Source organism: Oryx dammah, unplaced genomic scaffold, assembly GCF_014754425.2.
Source record: "Oryx dammah isolate SB20612 unplaced genomic scaffold, SCBI_Odam_1.1 HiC_scaffold_4, whole genome shotgun sequence".
NCBI classification, from domain to species: domain Eukaryota; kingdom Metazoa; phylum Chordata; class Mammalia; order Artiodactyla; family Bovidae; genus Oryx; species Oryx dammah.
The window spans coordinates 10,601,897-10,628,958 of record NW_024070188.1 but is presented as its reverse complement, the minus strand read 5'-3'; the positions used below and the strand labels follow the sequence as shown (position 1 = coordinate 10,628,958).

Sequence of the window (27,062 nt, the reverse complement as noted above, 5' to 3'; positions counted from 1 at the left end):
AAAACCAAAGATAAAGCTGGGCCATCTGCTTTATCTCATGTATGATGATCTTGGGCAAATCAATTAACTTCACTGTCATGATGAGAACAGGTGGTTACTGAATTAGAGGTGGTACTTGTGAAGTACCCAGTCCCAGGGCCCAGTTTACTAGAGGGGTTCAGTAGCAGACCATTAGAGAATGGTGATGCTGCTTTATACCAGCTGAGATAACATCCAGCAGAACACGCATCTGATGCTGAGTGGAGCTTCAAGCACAGTTAGATTTGGGGCCGCCTTGATGAGACTTGCTGGTGAGCCTGCGATGTATGTAAACCTACCTATAAATGGCATCTCCTTGGAAGTTACTGCAAATCTTATTTCTGGTGTCTGAGGCATCTATGTAGTCCAGACAAACAGCAAAACCACTCTCAGGCAGCTAACTGTAGATTTCTTGAATCCACAGAAGTGCCAGTATTTTAACTGTAGATTCTAAGTCTGGTTCAGGCAAGACTGGGAATAATTGCTAGAGAAACACTTATACCTTCTACTGTTTATATGCAATTTCACTGAATGTAGACTCAAGAAGGCTGCATCTGTTGCTATATCCCTGACACTTAGAATGGTGCCTGGCACATAGGAGGAACTTGATGAGGTCACCCGATGAAAGGAAGGGGCACTGGGTGCTCCAGAAATACAAAGGGAAAATCAGTTAGATAAATGAAAATGGCATGCCTTTTAATACAGCTTAGATTTTAAAAAAATTTATAAATTCTCTTTATAAAATCTGCAAATTGCTCTCTCCTACTCCTGCCAAATTAGCCAGGGCATTCAATAAAGGAAACATTAAGATATTTTATTATAAAACCTGAATATAAGGGTCACACAATCTTGAGGGCATTAGCCCACTGTGGCCCCTTTGCCTGGCAAAGCAATAAAAGTTACTCTTTTCTACTTCATGTCCCCTCAAAAACACCTGAATATAAAATGTAACCAACCTGTCGAAAGACCGTGCAAAAGATGAGGACTTATTTATATGGAGGTCCCTTGTTAGATGCCAAAGAACTGCAAACTTTGCATGTGCTTCCATCCTTATTTTCTGAGGACAAATATGGGAGATGATATTATTGTCTATGAATATACTGAGTGATTTTTAGTAAACAAAAAAAAAGTTGCTATTTAAGATAGTATTATGTTCAGTGTTCACAGTATTCTAGTACATGCTGAAATAAGCTGTATTTTTTTGTATGGAAACAGAAATGCACAAAATACTTAAATATATACAGAAATATTAAACCTAAAGGATCATGCTGCCATAAAAGTTATTATTTAGTTTAGGTGATTAGTTTACTAGATTATTTTATAAGAGGGGATGGAAAGAACTAATAATGTGCATGTTACTATATCTTGACTACAGGAAACACTTTCCCCTTCATTTTAATATAAGTACACAGTAGTCAAAACTAATTTTATGGCACTATATAATTTGCTTTTGCTCCCAGAAATTATTTGCTCCAAATGAACTTATCATCACTTACAAAGCTGGTTTATTAGATTAAAAATTTAAGGACTTAAAAAAACTATTTCTACACATAAACTATTACATCACTTTTGGGATTATCTGGAAAAGATTATGTGATAACAATGGATAAAATAATGTAAGAATAAATTATTTAGAATGATCAATATTTGATGTGAGATAATAATGCATTAGTAGAAATTATAATATTATAAGAAATTGTATAGTCTTTCTCCAGCATTTGTAGAATCCATCAAGTCAAAGATCCCCCAAATCAGACTGCAACTGTCTAAACTGTGACAGGTTAGAGGAATGCCTGCTTTTCCTGTTGGCTTAATACATGCTTTTCCAATGAAGCTTGCATTTGTACATCAACCAATACAAACACATTAAAAAAAGTAAGTAATAACTGATACTTCAATTTTTTCATGGATATACAATATCCTTATTCAGAACTTAGAAATGTGATATAAGTAAACAGGGATATAATTTGTCCTAGATTTATACTTAAAGTACAACCAACTATTACATTAAAATACAAGGCTTTATTTAAAAATTTCTGAACAATTCTGAAAGGATGTACTGAAGGAGAACCAGAAAATTAACATTTCTCTTGGAATAAACTATTAACTCTTCTCATTCACTCCGTTTGCCACTTCCCTGCTGCCAAACGCTTCATTTACTCAACACAAAGTCTTTTGGAATATAACCTATTCAAACTCACTAGCATTTAGAATTTTTTAAAATGAGGGCAATCCACTTCTAAATGCTATTCAATAAAATTTTCTATTAATATAAGAGAGCAGACACAGGAAGACCTCAAACTTCGTTGAGTTACCCTGACCAGGTCAGTTTCTTTTCAGGCCTGCTCATAACTCAGCCATCTTTAACTGACACTTATGAATCACACTTCATATACATAGGATACAAAATCCTTATTCTCTGTCCATGGAATTGTCCAGGCAAGAATACTGGAGTGGATAGCCATTCTCTTCTCCAGGGGATCTTCCTGACTGAGGGATTGAACCCAGGTCTCCTGCATTGCAGGCAGATTCTTTACCATCTGAGCCATCAGGGAAGCCCATAACCTCACATATTAGCATTCTGTAACTTACAAATGTCATTTCACACACATTAGTAAATGAATCCACCAGTTTCATAACTGAGACCACTGAATACATCTTTAAATGACCCAAGAACTCAGACCAGCAACAACTTGAATCATCACTCTGCACTCCTGAATCACAGAATAAACCCAGCATTTGTTTTGGGTTGCTTGATTTTTCAGATTACTGTCACTTTTTATAAAGAACTTTCCTCAAAGAAGAACAGAGCACATTTATTTTAAAGACATGATAATCATTCTGAATGAAGTTATCTTATTTAGACACTAGATGCCATAATTTTCCTAGGGTTTCCTTAATTTGCCTTTCAGTATAACAGGAGCAGGGGGTAGGGTGGGCACAGGACCAGCAGAGAAGAATTTACCTTATCTTTATGGGTTAACTGCTGGCTTATCACATCCTCGCAGATGCTGGATGAAGGAACCAAGTTATGTAACTGATAAAACAGTTCCACACTCTTCTGGTGGTGCTGAGGTGTTGCATCTCCCAGCTGGTTCCACAATGTGAAAGCTACATGCTATTAAAAAAAAAAGATGTAAAAGTCACAGTGTTATACGACTGTAAATGAGAACTTTTAAACATTTCCTATTAGGTACAAACAGGCCTCTGACTGCCAGACCTAGAAGGTCTTAATACTCATTATGTCACTGAAATGAGATTTTCCATCTGCTTGCTTCTTGTCATCCAGGTTTTTAGGATCGCTTACAACAGACACTCCTTTAACTAAATTTACTTTAAACACCAGATATGTTAGCACTTTTTACAGGGCCCAGTAAGACCCCATTTCACTATTTTAGTGACGTTTAGTAAAGTGATGCTAGAATACACTATTTATAAGAGGATGTAAACCCCACACTGAAGGAAGTTTAATGTTTAGGGTTGTATGTCGCAAAGTGAAATATAATTCATAGTTCAAATACCCAAACTTCTTAAAACATGAAATAGGCTGTGTGTATTTCAGTGCCACATGTGTTAACACAACATATGGTGGTCTATTACAGTCATCAGGATTCACCACCACCACGTCGTAGAACCCAACTTTAATCTAGCTGGACGGACTATCTGAGGGATACAATGACTTGAAGATTAAAATTTTTTATAGATTAAAAAATCTACCTGCTTAAGCAAAATATACTTGATGTTCTTTCTATGCCAAGGCTATCATATGTGCTGCTGTGAAACAAATCAAAGGACATGCATGCATCACAGATCATCATCAGACAATTTAGGGTTGGGAACCTTTTTCTGGTATTTTGGAGACCTGAGGTTGTACTCTATGAAAAGCAAAAGTGCTACAACCACTTCAGCTGGAAACGTATTTTTCAGTATAAATGAACTTTTCTTTTTACCCCAATACTCCTCTCCTTTTTTCCTCCTCACAAAACTGAGGACAGGATTGGCCAAGCAGTACTGATCAAATATGGTATATGGTATCTTTTCCTTACAGGATGATGTTAACAGGTGTTCAGTTAAGCTGACTATCATCTTTGAAATTTCTGCTAAGCAAATCAGATCGAGCGTCGTCTTAGTTATGCTTGTAGTTCTTAGAACTTACCTTGAAAAATTCTGTCTTCTCAGCTATGTATCTCAGATTGCCCGGCGTGAGAGGAGGTCTAATCACCACAGCTACTCGTCCCTGGTTTGGACTTAAGGGCTGGGCAGGCTCCACACTGTTGATGTTTTCCCCAGTGACCACGGCCACAGACTGCGTCAATCCTACCAGGTCCATCACTAGTGAAATGGCAACACTTTGCACACTGAAATCACTTGCTTGGCTGCAAGCGTTCATCAGCGTCTGGAGCCACAGTGGAGGCTGCACGTGCTCCCAGTCTGAAAGGGAAGCCAGAAGCCAACACAGTCCATCAGAGTGAACCTTTCACGCATATTCTGTCTTCCAAGTTAATTTCTAAAAACAAATCACTTATATCTAAGAACTTAGGCCTTGCTCTGTGAACAAAACCATGGTTTCTCACATACACTAGATCTTCAAGAAAATAAAGCAGCAACAGGAATTTTGTAATTTTTTTAATATGTATTTTTCTTATGTCAAGTCAACAATCCATTTTCTGTCCTAAAAATGTTTATCAATCAACAAATATTATGTAGCTCACTGACCTCTGTGTTATACATAAATTTAAAGGAATGTAAATTTATATGATGCTAGTCATAATAAAAGAAATCAGCAGATCTGAATGTTACACTAATTTTCTCCAGAGAAAGGAGTTAATTTCCTCCTTAGCGTCTGCTTGCTCACCAACAAACTGTGAGATATCATGATCACAAAATTCTCCAACGTATCAATCTCCTCAAAATGACAGTATTTTGTTTCAAAAAACTTACAAATTAAAGCAACACTTTTAAAAATTAACTGGCTAAAAAAAGAAATCAGATCCCAGTTTTAATACCTGAGCATTCCTTAAAATAAAGGGTGAGTGGGTGGGAAGCATGCTATAGAAGATATTTTTAAATAAATAAAACAGAGACAACCTTACCAGTGTCTGACTTTTCAGAATGTAAGTCTGAGCTATGGTTCCCCTCAGCAATGTAAACTGGGAAGCTGGAGCACTCCAGGAAGAGCTGACAGGCAGCGAGGAAGGCAGAGAGGTATTCTTTTGAGGTTTTTTGTTTACTTATACTTCTCTCTTTTATGTCCCCCTGGGAATCCCTGTCCCAGTTTGAAATCTCCCCCTGTTCTCCACTGAGATCCCCTTGATGCTCTGGAGCCAAAGCCTGAGAGAAGGCGCTGCTCTGGATGACGTAGAGGTTGATGAGTCTGGTGAGAAACTGCTGGACATACTCCAAGCAGCACTGCATTGCGGTTTTCTGGGCGGTCTTCCCACTTCGGGGTGCTGTCCCCTGAGCGACTATGGAAGGGGGCTGGATGATCGTTTCTTCAGACCCCACAGTGGAGGCCGTTTCTGTTTCAGAGGATGTGCTCCCAATCGGGATGGCAGCTGCCCCCTGCCCCTCACTCAGCTCTCTGTCAATGTCGTCAGTTCGGTCTGCTTGATACTGTATGAACTCAGTGAACCCACTCTCTGACGAGCGACTACTGGGTGGATTTTCTCCATCTTCGAACACTTCGGTAGGATTTTCAAGAGAAACTGATGAGACCTGGTAGTCAGTAAAAAGAGCAGGAGGCTGAGTAGCTACATGTATATACTAGAAATTAAAATTAAATAGTCACATTTTGAAAGAAGTCAGCTATGGATTAGACTTATTCACAACTTAACTCACATTTCACAATTTAATCTATACATCTGGTTAACTCTTAAAACAGTTTCTACAATTGATTCATGTACCTATGATAACAGGAAATACTGATAAGAGTTCAAATTAATATATTAATATAAAGTCTTTCAAGAAATATTTATTATTTGCTATATGTATAACTTAAGCTTAGGTTCTTAAGGGCAAAATATGTATATGGAAAACTCTCTAAGATCTATATCCTTGTTTCAAACTACTAACAATTTATTCAATCTACTTCATGAAATCACTTTCCTAATGTCTAAATAATGCATGGAAATGAGACATGCAAGGTTAAAAAAATTACATTTTAAGAACTAGAAATAAAATCTACTAGGTCTACTATTCAGGACCATATGAAAGTGAAACCTCTGTCTGAAATATGTAAAAGTTCTGTTTTAATGTTTGCCATTAATCTTACACTCTTTCAACGAACAGTTATTGAACCCATACTATTTGCCACATTAGGTATTAGCAATGAAAGGAATTATTTATAATCTAGAAGAGATAACTAACTACAACACAAACAAAAAACAAACCAACTACTGAAGAAGAATAGAGCTAGAATAGATTAACTGTTCCTTCTCTATAAAGATGGGATGAGTATAATCATCAGGCATATTTTCTGGTTTAGTAAGTAAACAAAAGCTGTATACATCATGAACTCCTTGGGCAATTGTGCCAGAGCATTGAATAAGATGACTAAAAAGTGATCTTATGGATGATCCCTGAAGATATACACTCTAAATGCTGCCACAAAGCTGGGCCTCACCCAGAGTTCTTTGCCTCAGTGAGTGACACAACTGTTCATCCAACCAGGAAGGCAGACAGCTAAGGGCGCTTCTTGCTACCTTATCCACCACTCCTCCCCACTTTCCCTACATCCATTCCAGTACAGTGGTCAAGGGTGCCGGCCATTAGTTTGCTAAGGCTCTGACATTTTCCCATTTGGCAAATTACTAATCCTCTCCAAACCCAGGTTACCTAATCTATGTAACAGAGATGGCAATATTTTGTACATTTGAGAATTACTTTGAGGATTAAGTTAAGATAGTATATACAGTAGGGGAAAAAAGTGAAAGGGTTAGTCGCTCAGTCATGTCCAACTCTTTGCGATTCTATGTATAGTAGCCTGCCGGGCTCCTCTGTCCATGGAATTCTCCAGGCAAGGATGCTGGAGTGGGTAGCCATTCCCTTCTCCAGGGGATTTTATAGACCCAGGGATCGAAGCCAGGTCTCCCACATTGCAGGCAGGTTCTTTACCATCTGAGCCACCAGGAAAGCCCCTGTATATACAGTACTTGGCACTTATTAAACATTCAATAAATGTTAGCAATCACTCGTTACCCTACCAATCCATTACTACAGCTTATGGGCTTTTCCTCCTCGACACATGGCTGATCCATCCATTTCTGTCTTCACTCCCCCATGGTGTTAGTACATGTTATCACCACCTCTCACCTGCACTATTGCATGTCTCCCCACAACCATTTCTGTTTCTCAGATCCATACCCCACACTGCAGTCAGAGTAAAGTTTCTGACACACAAACCTGACTATGTCATTTGCCTTTTTCCCTTCAGTGTCTTTCCATCGCTGCTAAGATAAAGAATAAAAGCCTTAGTACAGTGACAGGGCTCTGTAAGGCCCGGCCCCCACCTGCGCCAACAGCGGCGTCTCCCTCACCGTCTGTGCGGCAATGCTTGTGGCCTGAGAGCCTGTGCAGATGCTCCCTGCTCTGCCTGGTGCTCTCTGTGTCCCACCTCACCTGCGCTGACTCCTCTAGAGCTGCACGCAGACAACCCTTCCTCGAGAAAGCCTTCCCTGGCCCCTGATCTAGGTCAGATCACCCCATTTCCCACATTCCGACCACTCTATACTTTCCTTCATACATTTATCACAGCTATAATTAAATGTGTAATTATTTGTTTAATGTGTGTCTCTCAAGTAGAAGGAAAGTGTTGGGAAGGGCAGAATTCACCGAGGTGTGCATAGTCCACTGCTGGGTACACAGAGTGGCTGCTGAATGGAGGGAGGTTATTTTCTCTACTTCAAAGGTAAAAAAAAAAAAAAAAAACTGAGGCTCAGGGAAGTTCAATACCCAAGATTGCCCAAGATCACAGAAAATAAGATTAATATTTAGCAGAAGAGCTCAGATTAGATGATTCCAAGTTCACACTCCCTTCATGGCAGCAGATCACCGTCTCTATAACAGCATAAGAACTGTAACATTATAATACCAAAGATTAAAGGTGGCCATTTGAACTGAACCTGTCCATTTTCCTTTGAAAAATCTTGTATTAATACATTAAAAAAAACACAAATCTTGTTTAAATGGTAAAACTGTCATTAGCTTATTATTACTTCTGTATTAATCTTTTTCATATGAAGATTATAGAACAATGAGTGACATTATGTTAATAGAATTCATACTATAAATTCAGTTATACTTGTATACATTTATAATACTTAGTTGTATGGTCTATATTACACAACTATGGTTCAGATAGCTTTACAATAAAGTAACTTTCTGAAAATAGAAAGGAATGACATGTTTGGACATTTGGGTATAGAGATCCAGAGCACTGATTTTACAAAAAAGTACTAAGTGCATGGAGACAAAATTAGATTTATAATTTTTAAAAGAATCATTCCATCAGTTACAGTGTCAAAAAAAAAAGAGATACAGAAAATACTCTCAGCTTTCAAATATGATCAATTTTAGACATCTCAGTGAAGATAATACCATCAAGTTTCAGTAAACCCCCCCCCACCAAAACAGAAAAACAACATAGATACTCTGGAAACAGGCAAGAAGATCAAAAGGTGGGGTGGGCAGGAAGCCTATCCAAGGTTAATCAACCACTATATTACAAAAGTATATTACTGAATTATTCTTCATTTAACGTGAATGGGTGTTCTTATTTACCTTACCTCTAACCACCAATAAAGTGCCTCCAGATGTTTTCTACATAATATGTGAATATACTATTGAGAGAACACTACAGTCCCTCTCCAACTTTCAGAAATCTCATTCAAAAAAAAAAACAAAACAAAACAGTTAACAGTTAACATTTATTTTAGTTTTATTCCTAAGAAGATATTAGAGGCATAAAGGAAAAACAGCACACAAAATGCACTGTCCAACAATGGAATTGATATGTACACCATATAAATAATAAGCATGTAGGAAAGGGAAATAAGACAGACTAGTTTTAGTTTATGTAGGATAATCCTGGGATATATTTAAATTGTTTGGTGGTAATGCTCATTTCATATGTGAAAAGCAATATATTTAGGAGGTATAAGAAAAAAGCTTTAGGGTTAACACTTGATGGAAAAGGCTGTATGAGATCATCCTGATAATATTTTGCCAGGTTAACAAAATTAAAAAGCAAAAAAGTAAGAGCAAATACACAAACAGAATTTAACGCAATGAATCCTTAAATGCTTATATGCTAGAAATTTTTAAATTTTTGTTTTAACATAGTGCCTCTGTGCCTATATTCAATGAAATTACATGATTCCATTACTGTTTTCATTAATATTCACTAGAAGAGAATTGTAATATTATAAACTTGAAAGCTTTTAAATTCTTGATTTCTCCATACTTGTTTAAATATGCTACTAGTGCCAAACATTAAAATTATAGTTGATCCTGAGCAATGTAGGGGTTAGAGGAACCAAGGTCCTACAAAGTCAAAAACCCACATGTAACTTTTGATACCCCCAAAACTTAACTACTAAAAGCTTACAGTTGACTGGAAGTCTTACCAATAACATAAACAGTTGATTAAAACACATTTTGTATATGTATATCTATGTATATCTTATGCATTCATAACATACCTTTTCCTTAATTTTTGTGATATTTTTAGGCTACATGATTTATCTGAGAGTTTTTTCAAATTGTCACAAATTTTCAAAAAAATTTCCAATATATTTAGTGGAAAAAAAAATCTGCATATAAGTGGACCCACTCAGTTCAAACTGGTGTTGTTTAAGGGTCAACTATGTTACAATTCTATTCAACATCATAAAGTAAGCATTAAGAATCTGGAAGACTGAGAAGAGCAAAAAGATTCTGGATTTCAAGAAGAATATGTCAAAAATTCAGTGCACATATGAAAAGGATCAATAAAGTTTGGATTATAAGCCTGCTGTTTAATAGGATAGTTATTAGACACATGTGGCCTACTGAGATGTTGAAATGTGCTGATCTGACAGGGAAATTAAAATTTTTAATACAATTAATTTTAATTAAAATTTTAGAAATAATACTTAATTCAGTTCCAAGAAAATTTTAAAGTATGGTTAGAACAACCTGGGTATGTGAATTTAATTTTTCAAATGTAAATTTTATGAACTTAAGTACAGAGAAAGTACTTCTAATAAAAATTTAGTATTTGAATGTGCTATAAGTAAAAAATGCACAGTAGAATTTTGAAGGCGGTATCAAAAAATGTAAAATGTCTAATATTTTTATGTCACATCAATTTTATATTGATTACATGTTGGAATGACAATATATTTGCTCTAATGGGATAAATATAATGAAGATTATTTTTACCTGTTTCTATTTTTTTAATGTAGTTACCATAAAATTTTAAATTATACATGTTGCTGTATATAAATTATATATAATATAAATTATATATTATAATTTATAATATATGAATTATATATATTTCTCTTGCAAAGTGTGAATACAGACAGTTATATTGCACTGGAGCCAAAAAAGCCTACAAAACAGTCTACTGCCAGAACACTGGGAGCAAGGAAAGATTCACTAATATTTAAATGATTACGTGCAGTGATTTTAGTTAGAAACCGTTCTGCCTTGAAGAAATATATTTGGTTTAGAACGAAAAATAATTATGAAACATTACCTTTTTGTCTTCCCACTCCTTGACTGAGTTGTTCTGCCCACTTGGAAACTGCAACACACCTCCAGTGCTGGCAGATAACAGAGGAGGCTGAACCTTGCTAAGAATCTTTGAGCAGAGCCTGAGTGAATCTGTGAGTTCGGCCAAGTGCAATGTCTGGAGATGGCTTGTCAGGGCGGATAGCATTCGGAGCAACAACTGGGGTAAGTGTTCTGTCTGGATTTCAATGTAAGTCTCCTGAAAATAAATGTGAAATGACGAAAGTTTACACGGTGTATAACCCCACGGTTATGTTACTTGTTTTTAATCTATATATAGAAAAAGGAAATAATTTTATATGTATCATGCTCTTAATTAACACTGGTCATTTATTACTAATGACATAAAATTTCTATTCCAAAAATCTCAATTGAAGTACTTCAAAGCATGTATTATAGAAGAACCCCAGTTTTATTTCTTATAATACTGAAATTATAACATAAAAAAGTAAATAGAATCAGTTAAAAACAAAACAGGCTGAATGTCGTACCTGACATAGCACCCTCATACTTCTAGTAGGCTTCAAAAGGAGAAAGCAAAGAATTGAGGAGAGAAAAGGGGAAAAGATTTCCAACAGTATTCATTTAATAGAATCATTAATGAATACAAAGTCAGCAATAGACTACTATATGCTAAACATATAAGATTTCAATAACATGCAATTACAAAAAAATTCCATTTCTTATATAAGAATTATACATATATTATAGATTATATAGGTCAGAAGACAAAACCATTGAAAAATTTTATTTAAAAAGCTAGGCCAAAAGGAAAATCAATTTAATTTTAAAAACGATACTTATTTGAAGATGAGGTCTATCTTCAACATGAAATATTTGAGCTGTGCTATTACATTTCCCCAATATTTTTTTACCAAGGTGATCTTACCAAAGAAACTATATCCAACAAAAAATCCACCAGTAAGCAGAAATTGGTCAGCTGTAACTCGGATGACTCACTACTATCTCCAGGCCCAGTCTGAAGTCTGGCATGCAGTGTCCTCCTAAAAGGACAGAATTCACTTTATCAAGTATACTATCCGGTGATCTGAATACATGTGACTACGCTGTTGCCTTTTCAACATGAGTCGCATCAACGCTGGGAGGCACATAATTAAGTTCTTGTGGGGAAGTATGTTCCCTTCCCCCTAGGACACTACTGCATGGAACATTCCCAAAGCAAGATTCCTAGGCTGAACCTCTCCCTGTAACCCCCATCCTGAACTTCCAAGTATTCTGGATGGTTCTATTTGGGACTTATTTCCCATTTCCCCCACTATACATTTCCTCTCTTAGTTAAAATGCATTATTTGCTGCTTGATTTCCAGCATTTGTTCATACCAACTTGCCCTTCTGGACTGTCATCCTCCCCTAACCTTATCCTTTCACATCCAGAACACAGCCATTCTTCAGGGTTTGAGATCAAAAGTTACCTCTTCCAGGAAGACTCTTCTGATCCAAGCAGTAGAGATCATTCCTCCAACAAACATGCACATTAAATTGTATTAATGCTAAATGATCATACACTGCCCTACACCCTGAAGACACAAAGATGATCCAGTCCCCAGCCAGCAAGAAATATAAGCATAGAGACAAATAACGTCAGTGTATGAGAAGCAGATTCTGATGCAGATTTGAACCTTTATTGAACCTTTATTTGAACCTCTTTATTGAACCTTTCCACATGGGCGAGGGAGAAAAGTACTTTACAAGACAGCACGAGTGAAGGCTCAGCAGCAGTCAGGGAACAGTCCAGGTTAATTAAGGTGCAGTTAATGTTCTTCAGGGAGTACTCTAGGTCAAATAAAGAAGGGTGTGTGTATGCATGCATGCAAGCATCTGTGTGTGTCTGTGTGTGTGCATGTGAATATGAATGTAGAAAGTTCAGTTGAATTTAGTCTCTCAGTCGTGTCTGACTCTTTGTGACCCCATGAACCACAGCATGCCAGGCCTCCCTGTCTATCACCAACTCCCAGAGTCTACCCAAACTCATGTCCATTGAGTTGGTGATGCCATCCAACCGTCTCATCCTGTTGTCCCCTTCTCCTCCTGCCCTCAATCTTTCCAGCATCAGAGTCTTTAAAAATGAGTCAGCCCTTTGCATCAGGTGGCCAAAGTATTGGAGTTTCAGCTTCAACATCAGTCCTCCCAATGAATAAATAGGACTGGTTGGGTCTCCTTCCTATCCCAGGGACTCTCAAGAGTCTTCTCCAACACCACAATTCAAAAGCAACAATTCTTCTACGCTCAGCTTTCTTTATAGTCCAACTCTCACATCCATACATGACCACTGGAAAAACCATGGCCTTGACTAGACGGACCTTTGTTGGCAAAGTAATGTCTCCGCTTTTTAATATGCTGTCTAGGTTGGTCATAACTTTCCTTCCAAGGAGTAAGCATCTTTTAATTTCATGGCTGCAGTCATCATCTGCAGCGATTTTGGAGACCCCCAAAATAAAGTCTCTCACTGTTTCCATTGTTTCACCATCTATTTGCCATGAAGTGATGGGACCAGATGCCATGATCTTAGTTTTCTGAATGCTGAGTTTTAAGCCAACTTTTTCATTCTCCTCTTTCACTTTCATCAAGAGGTTCTTTAGTTCTTCACTTTCTGCAATAAGAGTGGTGTCTTCTGCATATCTGAGGTTATTGATATTTCTCCCAGCAATCTTGATTCCAGCTTCTGCTTCTTCAGTCCAGCATTTCACATGATGTACTCTGCATATAAGTTAAATAAGCAGGGTGACAATATACAGTCTTGATGTACTCTTTTCCTGATTTGGAACCAGTCTGTTGTTTCTTGTCCAGTTCTAACTGTTGCTTCTTGATCTGCATACAGATTTCTCAGGAGGCAGGTTAGGTGGTCTGGTATTCCCAACTCTTTCAGAATTTTCCAGTTTGTTGTGATCCACACAGTCAAAGGCTTTGGCATAGTCAATAAAGCAGTAGTAGATGTTTTTCTGGAACTCTTGCTTTTTTGATGATCCAACGGATGCTGGCAATTTGATCTCTGGTTCCTCTGCCTTTTCTAACTCCAGCTTGAACATGTGGAAGTTCACAGTTCACATACTGTTGAAGCCTGGCTTGGAGAGTTTTGATGATCACTTTGCTAGCATGTGAGATGAGTGCAAGTGTGCGGTAGTTTGAAAATTCTTTGGCATTGCCTTTCTACATTCCTACCACATCATAATCTCTCTCTTAAGGTACCTGTAAGCCTTTAATACTACGAATAAGCATGTGCATGTCTTACTGGCTCTTGCTATGAGCTCTTTGAAGACAGGGATTCTCTATCTGTTTAGAGGTAGCAGTTCAATGAGTAAGCATGCAACTTTCTAAATCATTAAATGGATTAATGCTTTATAGTTTTAAAAGACTTCTAAATCCAAGATCATAAACGCTTACTTGTTGATTATATGCCCTATGAGTCTTGAAGTTTAATTAATCTGGTTCTGAGCAGATTTGGTAAAATTTTTTTGATAAAAATTCTACTCAGAGTCACTAGTATTACTGGGTTTTCAGAGCATTTTTTAAGCTGTAAGTTCTAAGGGGTAGATAACAATATAGGCTGCTTCTATGTTTTTAAAAACACAAAAGCGACCAAGGAATTTTTTGTTATTCAAACTGAGAAGCATTTTGGGAGAATGTGCTGACCAGCCATAAATTTGCTATTTCCTCTACAACAATGAAAACCTAGATTACTATAGATTGGAGAGGGAAAATCTTTTTCATCTATGCTATTGACTCAATAACTCATCTCTAAACTCCTTTTCAAAGCTAAGATTATATGATCAATGATTCTATATTCTAGAATGACACAGTAGAGACAGATTGTGGCCATTAAATAAATAATAATTGTTAGTAGTCGTACTAGACTGTATAAAAGACTATTCTTTTCATTAAACTCAAGAACTCAAAAAACAAAGACTATTAGATTAAAATGAATAAAACAATTTAACATACCTACAACATTCTTCAAACCAACGTGCAACATAATCCCACATATAATAAGGCTCAAAGGAATTAAAGAGAAGGTTGGCAGTTTTAATCAGTTCTGCAGTTTTCTTATTTTCCCGTAATTTACTAAAAAAAAAAAAAAAAAAACCACAAAAACTGATAAATGTTAACATTTACATTTTCAAATTTAAATGTGACTGCAGTTATTAGGGGAGTACATGTTCCTAGAAAACTTGAAAATGACAATACTGCAACAAGTAATTTTTATCTACTGCCACTTTATCACTTTATGCGCAGTTATTTTTCCAAATTTGAGTTGTCATAACCTAAATGTATGATTAAGCTCAGAAATCAGCTTTGCATAAAAGAAAAAGCTGTGCTTCCAGCAGAACAGGAAGTTCTTTCTGAACTATTCTGAGAGTCTGATTGTGAATTTGGCATTAAATGCCTTTGTTTTCCTTAGAACATGTAAACCGAACTGTGATTTGATTTTGACAGCCTTGATTCTGAAAGAATTTTGTCTGCTTTCCTGCACTATTCAGGATTTGTTTGAGAAAGGTTAAGTTTATTTTGTGAGTTTCAGTATCAAAAAGAACTAATACTGTGAATAGTCATTCTTCCTAAAATTCCACCAGGAAAAAATAACTTTGCTATTTCAACTGTAGCCCATTAAACACTCACCTATCTACCATTTCCTTTCAACCTTAACAATTAAAACAATTGTTTTTATAGAGAGAGAGGTACTGTCGATTAAAACAAGCATGTTATAGCACAAAGCTAATTAAATATTCTATGTGCTCAGGAGTGCAGTTGTGTCCGAGCCTTTTCCACTCCACAGACTGTAGCCCACCAGGCTCCTCTGTCCATGGAATTTTCTAGGCAAGAATACTGGAGTAGGTTACCATTTCCTACTCCAGGGGATCTTCCCCACCCAGAGATCAAATCCATGTCCCCTACTGTTGCCTGTACTGGCAGGTGAGCCACCTGGGAAGCCCTAAATACTTTACAGGACAAAATAAACTGTCAGGCAGTGTACAAAATGGAACAGAGTACGAGGCGGGCCTCCCTGGTGGCTCAGACAGTAAAGAGTCTGCCTGCAATGGAGGAGACCTGGGTTCAATCCCTGGGTCAGGAAGATCCCCTGGAGAAAGGAATGGCTACTCACGCCAGTATTCTTGTCTGGAGAATTCCATGGACAGAGGAGCCTGGTGGGCTACAGTCCATGGGGTCGCAAAGAATCGGGATACAACTGCGTGACTGATATACACACACACAGAGTACCAGGTTAGTCAATAATTACTTCTCAAACAAAAATTGGAGAGGATTTTACTTACTAGAAAGCAAAAACTGTCTTAAACGGCTTTAATATATAAAAGTATGTTTTAGGAAAGCCCGGGTTATCTCCAAAGTCTCACCAAGGTGACACTACTAAAATGCAAAGTGGGAATTTTCTGGCAGTGTAGCGGTTAGGACTCTGCACTTTCAGTGCTGAGGACCTGGGTCCAATTCCTGGTCAGGGAACTAAGAAACCAAAAGCCACACAGTGTGGCCAAATAAATCAAATCACATGCAACACACACACAAACACACACCCCCCCACACACACACATACACCCCCAGGTGGCGCTACTGGTAAAGAACCTGCTGGCCAAAGCAGGAGGCTTATGTAAGAGACAAGGGTTCGATCCCTGGGTCAGCAAGAGCCCCTGGAGGAGGGCATGGCAACCCACTCCAGTATCGTTGCCTGGAGAATCCCAGGCACAGAGAAGCCTGGAGGGCTAGAGTCCACAGAGTTGCAAAGAGTCGGACACAGCTCAAGTGACTTAACCCTCCCCCACACAGATAAACAATCTGAAAGAGGAAATAATTAATCAGTTGAAAAAAGTCGGTAAAGAACACCTACTGCCCTTTGATCCACCTGAAATGACTCCTCGAGTCTTTTTCTGGTCTGTTCTGTGGTCTCCTGAGTATGCCAAGGCACTGAGAGGCGCTCCTCCATGCAAACTACTGGTCCTGGTTACCAGACAAGGTGCAGCTTTCGTTATTAACTGATATGTGGCAGCTAATCTCTTGTGAGTTTTATAGGTATGAATGAATTCCCTGGAATCTATTTCTTCACATTAACGGCTAAAATTTAGTTTTCTAAACTGGTGAGCTTGAGAGCCAACCCTGGAAGGTGGTGGCTACACAGCAGTCATATCTGTTTGAAAGGTCAGTGCAGTTAATTATGAAAGTTCATGTTTCTAAAATATAGTAAGACCTTAAATTTACTCATTCATAACACAAATTTCATACAGCAATGTCTCCTTTTAAGTATTAGTAAATGAGGACCTTTGTGTCATGCTTAATTTTTTGGTAATCTACCTGCTTAACTGAGCATGATCTTTGCTGAAGGGTGGTTCCATTTGAAGATCCAATTCTGCTTTGCACTGAGAATATAACGTTCTAAACACTTCAATTAGGACATCTTCTAGGATTACAGGTCCTAAAATTAATACACATATTAAAGATAATAATTAACATTATAAATCATGATTATCTATAAACTGACACAATTAAAGTATGCTTTAAAACAAGTATTTTGAAAAAATAATGTTTTTTCCAGAAGTGAAACTAAACTTCACATCCTGAGAAGCTAACACAAAATAGTAAATAACTGAACAAATGTTTATTTAGAAATTACAGAATCAGGAAAATTGGTTTTGCGAGTTAAAAGCTCTTTCAGCTTGGACAATTTAAACTCCTTTGAATTTTAATTTCTTCATGTAGAATGAGGATAATAAGAATAAACTTATAGGACAATCAGTATTAAGGGTTAGGAAAAATTTTGTAAGATAGGTAGCACAGTTTCCAGAATGTAATGGGTATTCAATTAATGTAACTTATATTACTATTGTTAATTAAAACAATACAAAAATTCACAAGGCTAACCTTTATTGCTGTAAGAGACACCAATCTTAAAAAATTTTCTGAACTTCATCTATTATTACATAATAGTTAAGATAAAACTCTTAAAGCCATTGGTACAACTCAAGTTATCTTTATACTCAAATTTTTTCATTTTTATTTTAAGAGTTGGTACAACTTATGCATATTTTCTAAAATACCTATATATAATTTAATAAAATTACATCTTACTATTATTTCATTTTATTTTGCCCAGGCTTTTCTTAATTTCTGTACCACCTTCCATAACTGTCTTTCCAACAGATAAAATACATAAGAAATACACAATGAAGAAAGGGAAAATGCAAAAAAACAGGATGTGGGGAAGAAAGTTCAGGGACATGACTAAAACATTTTTGCTTCAGTCCTTGGATCCTGGGAATTATACGGCAATCATGACAGATCACCAATGTTTCGACTCCAGTAACTTAACCAGGATTGAGGAGCTTACAATCCTTAGAGAGCATCTTTAAAGTGACCCTGCTGTCTGCGCAGTACAGGGTAGACATATGACAACCCATCAGTTGAATGTATATCTGTGTCTTAATGTTCTAGAGCAGTGGTCCCCCATCTTTTAGGCACCAGGGACTAGGTTTGTGGAGGACAATTTTCCCACAGGTGGTTGCGGGGAGGAGGGTTTTGGGATGACTTGAGTGCATTAAGTTTACTGTGTACTTTCTTTCTATTACAATTACATCAGCTCCACCTCAGACCATCAGGCATTAGATTCTGGAGGCTGGGGACCTCTGTTCCAGAGCGAATTTTAGCAAGGGATCATTGAGAACCTATATTTATAGGTCGTCTCAAAATACGAAAAGGTTTCTAAGTATTACTTTGTCTTATTTTTATTATGCAGCAATACAAAACAACCACATGTGATCTTATGCCTTAAGATAGCATATATTACCCAGCTCAGGTTTGTCCAGTAAACTGATTAAAATACGAAAAGGTTTTAAATCCTGCATTAAAGTGCTCTCTTCTCCAAATAAATTCACTTGTAAGATTCCCACCATTGCCTTCAAAAAAGAAAAACTATATTAGTCATTTAAGTAAACAAATTTAAAGGCTTTTTTCTTAAACACACAAAAAATTTTTTTAACATACAACCATATGTAAATAGAGATTTACATCTCCTATTGTTTTACTGAAGCTCTTTTGCCAAAGCTGGCTTTTTTCCTTGGATGGGGGGAAAACAATTATATTCATTTGTCTTGAAAGAAAGTGCTTTACATTGTCTCTAGAAAGAAGGTGGAAAAATTAAAGAAAATTTAGAAAAATAAATTTATGAATTTGATTTCCTAAAAGATAAAATCATTTCTCTTGACAGTCAACATGCCCTAAATTCTGCCTGTTATCATGGTAGTATTGCTATTACACCATTATTTTCCCTTCAATAACTCAAAACTGTATTCTTATAACCTCACTCATTTCAAAATATTTCAGATACCATGTATTTCCTCAGTTTATTTGGAGATATCTTATATAAACATAATTGAAGTAAAAAATAATATGAAAAAAACCTATGGATCATTGTAACATTTCCATCATAATAGTAGTTGTACCACATTGAGATTCCTGTTTCCACCCAAATTTCCCTGGAATTACAGAGTAAGTAACATAGGTAGGCGCTCACTTATTTTTGGAAGAGTTCCAACTTTTACAGCGGCAGACAGGTGAGAGGCTGCAATTATATTATAACGAAGTCAGGAAAACAAAGTAAATGAAAAAAAGATCTCAGGACTTACACAGAAGTGAGTCTAGCTTACTGTAACTTATTCATTTTACTGTACTCATTGGCTTAAGTCATTCCTAGGAGGTCTGCGAGTCTTATCTCCACCCCTTCAACTGTAAATTAATTCATTGAAGGCAGGACTTTGACATACAGATTACTTACTGAGTAACTACAGTGGTCATAGAGTAACCAAAAAAAAAAGAAAGCTCCATTACCTGAACCAACAAGTCTTTTGAAAAGGTAGTAAAATAGTAAGTGGCATGTTCTTCAGGATTACTGTGTCTTGTGCTTCTGGGTCCTATGATAGCACCGTTGTTATCAAAACCTCCATGGAAACAAAGTGTAAAATAAATTAAAACCGAATTCTTAAAACTGTTGTTCACTAAATACCAAAACAACAAATATATCAGAAACAGCACTAAACACTTACCAATTAGTAGCCCAATCAATGTCAGCAAGAGAGATCATTTTAGATAGTTTAATAAAGGGAAACCAATTCAATACATAAGTGAGTATCATAGTATACTTTCAGAATTATCTTTTTTTTTTGAGCAGTGAAATAACTGAAGATTCAGAAAATTCAAAATAAGTTGTATTATGTCTTCTCACTCTGGGCAGTAGAGTCGTAAAGACAGGCCAAACATTCACAAAAAGTACAGAAAAACAAAATGTCCACAGTAACTTACTGCCTGAGTGGGAGAAAGTACCATGTTTGGGACAGTAGTATAAGTCCTGATTCAAGTTTTGGATATTATATCATAATTCTGATTATGAATTTATTCTTCTTTGTCTACATACTTAATAGTATAACAGCTTCAATTTATAAGGAGAAAAAAAAATCTTGGCAAAGGGAACATGATCCATAGATTGAAATAGCTTTTTCAACTAAGAAGCTTTTGAGATTTCTTCACATCATACACTAATACTGGTTTGCTTTTTTGTTTGTTTGTTTACTGTTGTCTATTTAAGTAAATTTTAGTCTCTTCATTTAGGACATACATAAACTTGATAATACTTATGTATGGAAAATTTCCCTTCATCCTTTTCCCAGATAAGACCACACACGTCAAACACCTACCGAGAAGCCAGGCATAAAGTCTTCGGTTCAGGGACATATCCCTCCTCAGGACTACGTGCAGCGCTGCTGACAAGATCCGGATCATATCTGGTCGAGGGGCCTGCAACAGTTGGGAATGGGGTTGTACTTAATCACATATAAAAACATATCACATTTTCTTCCTCTTAAAAAAAATAATACTTCACAATATGTTCAGAACTTTAGGGCTTATGAGGTACTTTCATACAACATTATCTCATGGGATCTTCCAAACAGAGGAATTATTACTTATATTTTACAGATTAGGAAACAATAAGAAAAGGTGGGTAACAGTTATTTAGTTGCATAGCTAAAACTATAACCGAATTATTTTCACCTCCATTTTAAAGTTCTTTATCCTATCCAACAGTAGCAAAATCAGACAGAAAACCAAGAAAATGGAGCAGGAAGGGATAGACACAAGAGAAGACTTTGTCTTCAGTGGTATCAACACTGACTACACACTCTTTAGAAGTTCACTGTTTTCATCAATTCTAAGTTTTTCATTTCTTGTTCTTTTTAAAATTTTTGATCTGTAGTATTTCAAACATAGAAAAATACAGAAAACAATATAATGAGCCCTTTTTGAACCCATCACTCAGCTTTAACAAATCTTAATTTTTTTCATCTTACTCCAGGTCTTTTAAAGAGAAATAGTTCATTTTTTTTTTTTTTTTTTGCCTCTTTCCTAATAGCCTTAATTGGATGTTTAAAATATGATTTACTAAAGGAGATCTGGTTTTAGCTAAAAGGGTTAAAGTTAAAAGAGAAAAAGAAAGCAGTTAACTAAATTGCTGTCAATTTTAAGAATATCACTAGATAGTCGCTTTAGAATTTTGGAATGTGAGCATTACAAGGTAAGGTAGAAATCTACTAGCCTCACAACCACTTTAGAATTAAGGATCAGAGCCCCTCACAGGACCAAAGCACTTAAATGCCTGGTTAGTGCCCCAGCTGCTTGAGGATGCACCTCTCCTTAATCAAACTTGGCAACTTTTTACTACACCATGCTTTTTGACAGACATTAGTAGAAAGGGATTGACCCAGCTTACTTATTTTAAAGGAATCTTAGAGAAGTAACTGACGTGTTAAAGAACACAGATCAAGAGCTGCCAGAATACTGTTACTCATCTGAACACAGATATCTTCTATTAATCTAAGCAATTCTCAAATGGCGGTCCCCAGACTCCTGGAGATCTCTAAGACCCTTTTGGGAGGCTCGCAAGGTAAAGAAAATATTTATAACACAATACCAAGTCGGTATTTGCCTTTTGTACGTGTTAACATTTGCTCTGTTCATGCAATAGTGGGTAAAACTGCTCACATCTTAGCACAAACAGAAACAGTGCCAGCAGTGGCAGCCACTGTACTTTCAGTCATTGTATTTTTTACTGTCACATATTTCCAGTAAAAATTTAAAAAGAAGTCAGTTTCACTTAAGAATGCTGCTGATTTAAACAGCAAACATTTATTGCATTAAATATTTGACTCAAGTACATGTTGTATTCCGCAATATTCTGTGCAATGACAGGAGTATACATAAAGCGCTCCTTCTGTAAACTGGAGCATGATGGACGTCTCAGGGAAAAACACTTCTGTGACTGTGTGAACTGTGAGGTGAACTACCAGCTTTTGTCGTTCTACTTTCACCTGAAAGAATGACTGACACGATCTATGATTATTCAGGCTTGGCAGAAACTTTCTCAAAAATAAACAAAGTGAGCCTATCACTTCAAGGAAAACAATATTCACTGTTACAAATAATAAAATCTGAGCTTCCAAGAGAAAATTAGATTTTGGAAAATCTGTATTTGGATTGAAATTATACTGAAGTGAACTGATTTGAAAGCTTCCAATACCTAACAAATTTACTGATGAGATCAGTGGTCATGCTAGTAAATGTGATCATTTATTGCTGTGTTAGCACTTCGTGGTTTAGTCACTAAGTCGTGTCCAACCCTTATGGACTGTAGCCCGCCAGGCTCCTCTGTCCATAGGATTTTCCAAGCATGAATACTGGAGTGGGTTGCCATTTCCTTTTCCAGGGCATCTTCCCAATCCAGGGATCAAACCCGGGTCTCCTGCACTGCAGGCAGATTTTTTTTTACCAACTGAGCTACCAGGGAAGCCCAAGTGTGAGCACTTGGGAGACACAAAAAGTTGAATAAAACAACACTTTCCAAACAGCCAACTGTGATGTTACAAAAGCATATATGGTACAAGATCCATTCAAAGTGTAAGACCAGTGGATTTTAATCAAACAGACTATGAAAAGTTCACTGATATGGTTTTTGACTTCATATTACAACTAGTTTTTTTATAAAAACTATAGCTTGTCAAGTTTTGGAAAGCACCAAAGAAGAATATACTATTTTAACAAAAAAGACTATTGAAGTACTCTCCTTTTCCAACTAGTATCTGTATGAGCTCTAACTTAATTCAGATACTTTAATAAAAAAAAAACCCACAAGAGAGTGAATGTCAAAGTAGATACCAGCATTCTGCTTTCTGTTAGACCAGACACTAAAGAGATTTACAAAAACATAAGCAGTGCTAATGTAATAATTTTTTAATGTGTTAGAAGATACTTTAATACTATTTGTTATAATGTGATAATCCTGTTATTTTTAAGTGAATTTAAATTTTAAATTTTAATATTTATTTTTTAAATAAATTTTTATATTTATCAGTTTTAATTTCTAATATGATAAACATAGATAGACCTAACCTATATAAACAAAATAATTTTTAGGATTCTCAATATTTTTAAAGAGTGTAATGGGGCCATGAAACCAAAGAACTGCTAATCTAATCTCAGATATATACATTAAAGATATTGTCACAAGATCCTGAATGTCTTCCAATCTTATTTTGAGAGGAAAAACATCCTTGAGAAAGAAAGAAGTCACTTCTTGGTTACTACTGACATCACCACATATTTCTAACATGGAAAAAAAAATTCTGCTACAATCTCAATTAAAGGTGTAACTTCTAGAGATTAGGGTCATGCTAAGTCACTTCACTGTGTCTGACTCTTCGCAAACTGTGGACCTTAGCCCACCATGGCTTCTCTGTTCATGGAATTCTCCAGGCAAGAATGCTGGAGTGGGTAGCCTGCCCTCCTCCAGGGGATCTTCCTGACCCAGGGATTGAATCTGCCTCTCTTACATCTCCTGCACTAGCAAGCAGGTTCCTTACTGCTAGAGCCACAGGGGAACTTTCCATAAAAAAAAAAAAAAAAAGTAAAAAGAGTAACAAACTTGGCAAGTGCTAACACCCCTAATGGCACTCTTTTTGGGATAAGGTAATGAAGGCTCTCTTCAAGTACAAATACAACTGATAGTGGTTATGAGTTTATTATAGGCAAGACACGGAAAGGAGGGAAGTGGCGAAGAAAGATTACTTTGTCATGATCCTTTGATCCTTTTTCTCAGGTAACCTAATAACATGGTATGGTATTGGGGGAGAGAGAATTGGGTCTGGGTGGAGTATGTACTTTTTAAGAAACATATTCAACATAGCTATTGTTTTCATAATACAAATTATAAAGAAGGAAGCCAGAAGAAAATCTTGGCTGGTAGGGATACAGAAGTGGTAGAGTAAGCAAGTTCTGAAGGAAGCTCATGTTGGAAAAAGGTTAAGAAACATTAGTCCACTGAGATTACACGTTCTTCTCAAATGAACTCTACCATGACTTAATTCTTTAGGTCTTGCTCAATCCTCTATCAGCATACTGTAGGACTTAGACTGCTGAACGTTTGAAAGGGAAGAGAGCAATGGGAATGCTTAAGAGTCAAGCTTAGTGAGTTTTTTCAACAAAGGGCCAGATGATAAACATTTTAGGCTTTTGAGCCACAGGTTTCTTTGTCATATTCTTCTTTGTTTTCTTTTATGAGCATTTTAAAAAGTAGAAAATCATTTTTACCTTGTGAACAGCTTGCCCATCTCTACAGTGTAAGTTTAGATTATACTGATATGTCCCAGCAGGCGTTTCAGTGAAAAGTCAGAGGCAGAACAAAGGCCCCTGGCTTAAGGATGGTAAGTCTTAAAATAGAAACTAGGGGTAGTTTATCTCTTACCCCTGTAACATACTGTTCCTACTACTGGGAGCGGTATAGGCCATAAAGTGTAAAATTCTTCAATTATTAAATCAATTTCAAACTGAATAAAGTAATAAGGAAAAATTTGAGCATGGCCAATCATAATGAAACTGCACTAGTTACCTATTAACCACAGCTCTTACAAAACCCCAAATAATGGTCTTTTCTGCTAATGATGTTTTCGAAATAAACTTACTTTTCCAAGGTATAACTTCTTCATTTCTTATTACATTTGTGAGGCATATAGCACCACCATTTTGAATACTTACACATTGGTGTTCAAACTCGTTCATCAGAGTTTACAACTCAAAATAATTTAGATGACTTCCTTAAAAATCAGGATACTGATTCAATTAAATTCCAGCTTCATTTATGATTTAACTGAGTTGTTTTCATCTATCATCAAAGTACAAGTGACCCACGAACAACAAGGAGGTTAAGGGGAACTGACAGCTAATTGAAAAAATTCAAGGATAATTTTAGTTGGACCTCCATATCTGCAGCTTCACATTCCTGGATTCAAACAACCATGGATCCTGTAGTACTATAGTACTTACTACTGGACAGAATTTGTGTATAAGTGGACTCGTGAAGTTCAAACACTTGTTCAAGGTTCACTGTACTAGAGAATGTCAGAGCAACTACATATTTAGCTTTCAAATTATAGCCAACTCTGCTAACGGTCTGACACCGCTGCTGCTGCTGCTAAGTCGCTTCAGTCGTGTCCGACTCTGTGCGACCCCATAGGCAGAAGCCCACCAGGCTCCCCCGTCCCTGGGGTTCTCCAGGCAAGAACACTGGAGTGGGGTGCCATTTCCTTCTCCAATGCATGAAAGTGAAAAGTGAAAGTGAATTCGCTCAGTTGTGTCCGACTCTTAGTGACCCCATGGACTGCAGCCCACCAGACTCCTCTGTCCATGGGATTTTTCAGGCAAGAGTACTGGAGTGGGGTGCCATTGCCTTCTCCAAATGGTCTGACACACATCCCCACAATCACCAAACCAAGAAAAAATTACTAAGACAAAAAATAACAGCTGGGCAGAAGGTCTCAAGAGTGAGCTGTGGCTCACTCACAGCTAGCAATGAATATAGTACCTCTTGCTTTTGATAGGTTATAACTTTTTTTTAAGGTATGAAATAATCTATTTCACTTTCCATATTTTTACCCAAATCAATAAATCTTGTTTCCCCCCAAATTTCAGAAAGTCCATTTCTTAAAAAGGAAATATGTTTTCTATGAACTTGCTGGTTGATAAAACAAGAGAATCCAACTTAAATATAATTTTAAAAATAACAACAGACTAGGAATCTGAATTTCCAAAGAATGCCTTATATTGAAACTGGCATTAATGTTTTACCTGACTCATGTGGAATGGAAAACAGAAGAGTATGAGGTCCAGTGTGCTTCTCTGGACGAGTACACTTGAATCCTGCACCGAAGTACTTACTGCTTCTACCTAAAATAAGAGACCCTTTAGTATTTATTGTGTATTACCCTGGGAAATAATTACCATGAAAATGTGACAATGCTTCAATTTTCCCTAAAAATTAAAATACGTTTTCAAATTTTTTTAAAACCACTAATTATACATACTGACATTGCTTTGGATAGGTAAACATATTATAATAGTTCAAAATTAAGAATAACTAAAGAGTACACAGCCAAAAGTTCTCTCCCATCTGTTTTCAATTACCCAGTTTTCTTTGTGCAAGCAATCAAGACTACCAGTGAAAATTTTCTGCATATTATAAGTAAATAAAAAACATGCATGCATATATCACAAACTCTGCCTTTTTCATTTAACAGCACATTCTGAAGTGCTTTCCTTAACACTACAAAGAGTTTCAGTTTTTATAGTAGAGAAATATTTCCTTTCATAGATTAATCCTAATTTAACTAGGCTCCTAATGATGGACATTTATACTATTTATATTATTTACTATTGTAAATTATGTTGCAATAGACATATAATCTACAAGCATACCTGTAGGACAAATCTTTCAAAGCAGAATTGCCATATCTTGGAATATATGCTGTCACAATTTAAATAAAGTAATGTTTTCTCTTCGGAGAAGGCAATGGCACCCCACTCCAGTACTCTTGCCTGGAAAATCCCATGGATGGAGGAGCCTAGTAGGCTGCAGTCCATTTAAGTTTTGAATATTTATATTCTCAACAGCAATGTGTGACAATTTGCTCTCTTGTGTTTACCTGCACATTTTTTGTTTTTTTGTGAATCTAATACATGAAAAAGGGTATCTTGATACAGTTTAAACTCTTGCTTCTCTTATTATAAATAATGTTGAGAATTTTTTTAATATCTTTGACTTGGGTTAAGATTCTGTTCAAATCCATTGTTCGACTTGATTGTTCACATTTACTTATTAATTTATGCAGCTTTGTGAATAATAAGGTTAGTCCTCTGTGAAGTACTGTAAATTA

General features: G+C 36.4%; 1 protein-coding gene across 5 annotated transcripts in view; it reads right to left on the bottom strand.

Moving 5' to 3' along the window:
* DOP1A (DOP1 leucine zipper like protein A) overlaps positions 1–27,062 on the bottom strand; it is a 116,899-nt gene that overhangs the window by 36,849 nt on the left and 52,988 nt on the right. For 3 of the 5 annotated variants that reach the window (XR_005720858.1, XM_040238946.1, XM_040238948.1), the window contains 13 exons: positions 25,978–26,076; positions 20,502–20,601; positions 19,639–19,748; positions 18,599–18,707; positions 17,110–17,230; positions 14,752–14,871; positions 11,681–11,795; positions 11,283–11,312; positions 10,757–10,990; positions 5,112–5,733; positions 4,175–4,449; positions 2,984–3,136; positions 975–1,075 (listed from right to left, as the gene is read on the bottom strand). Coding sequence is in view for 4 of the 5 variants with exons in the window: in XM_040238946.1 (XP_040094880.1) it covers positions 975–1,075; positions 2,984–3,136; positions 4,175–4,449; positions 5,112–5,733; positions 10,757–10,990; positions 11,283–11,312; positions 11,681–11,795; positions 14,752–14,871; positions 17,110–17,230; positions 18,599–18,707; positions 19,639–19,748; positions 20,502–20,601; positions 25,978–26,076 (2,189 nt within the window). In the remaining variant the exon portion in view is untranslated. The remainder of the gene's footprint in view (positions 1–974; positions 1,076–2,983; positions 3,137–4,174; positions 4,450–5,111; positions 5,734–10,756; positions 10,991–11,282; positions 11,313–11,680; positions 11,796–14,751; positions 14,872–17,109; positions 17,231–18,598; positions 18,708–19,638; positions 19,749–20,501; positions 20,602–25,977; positions 26,077–27,062) is intronic. The other 2 variants (XM_040238947.1, XM_040238949.1) reach the window with 1 other exon arrangement.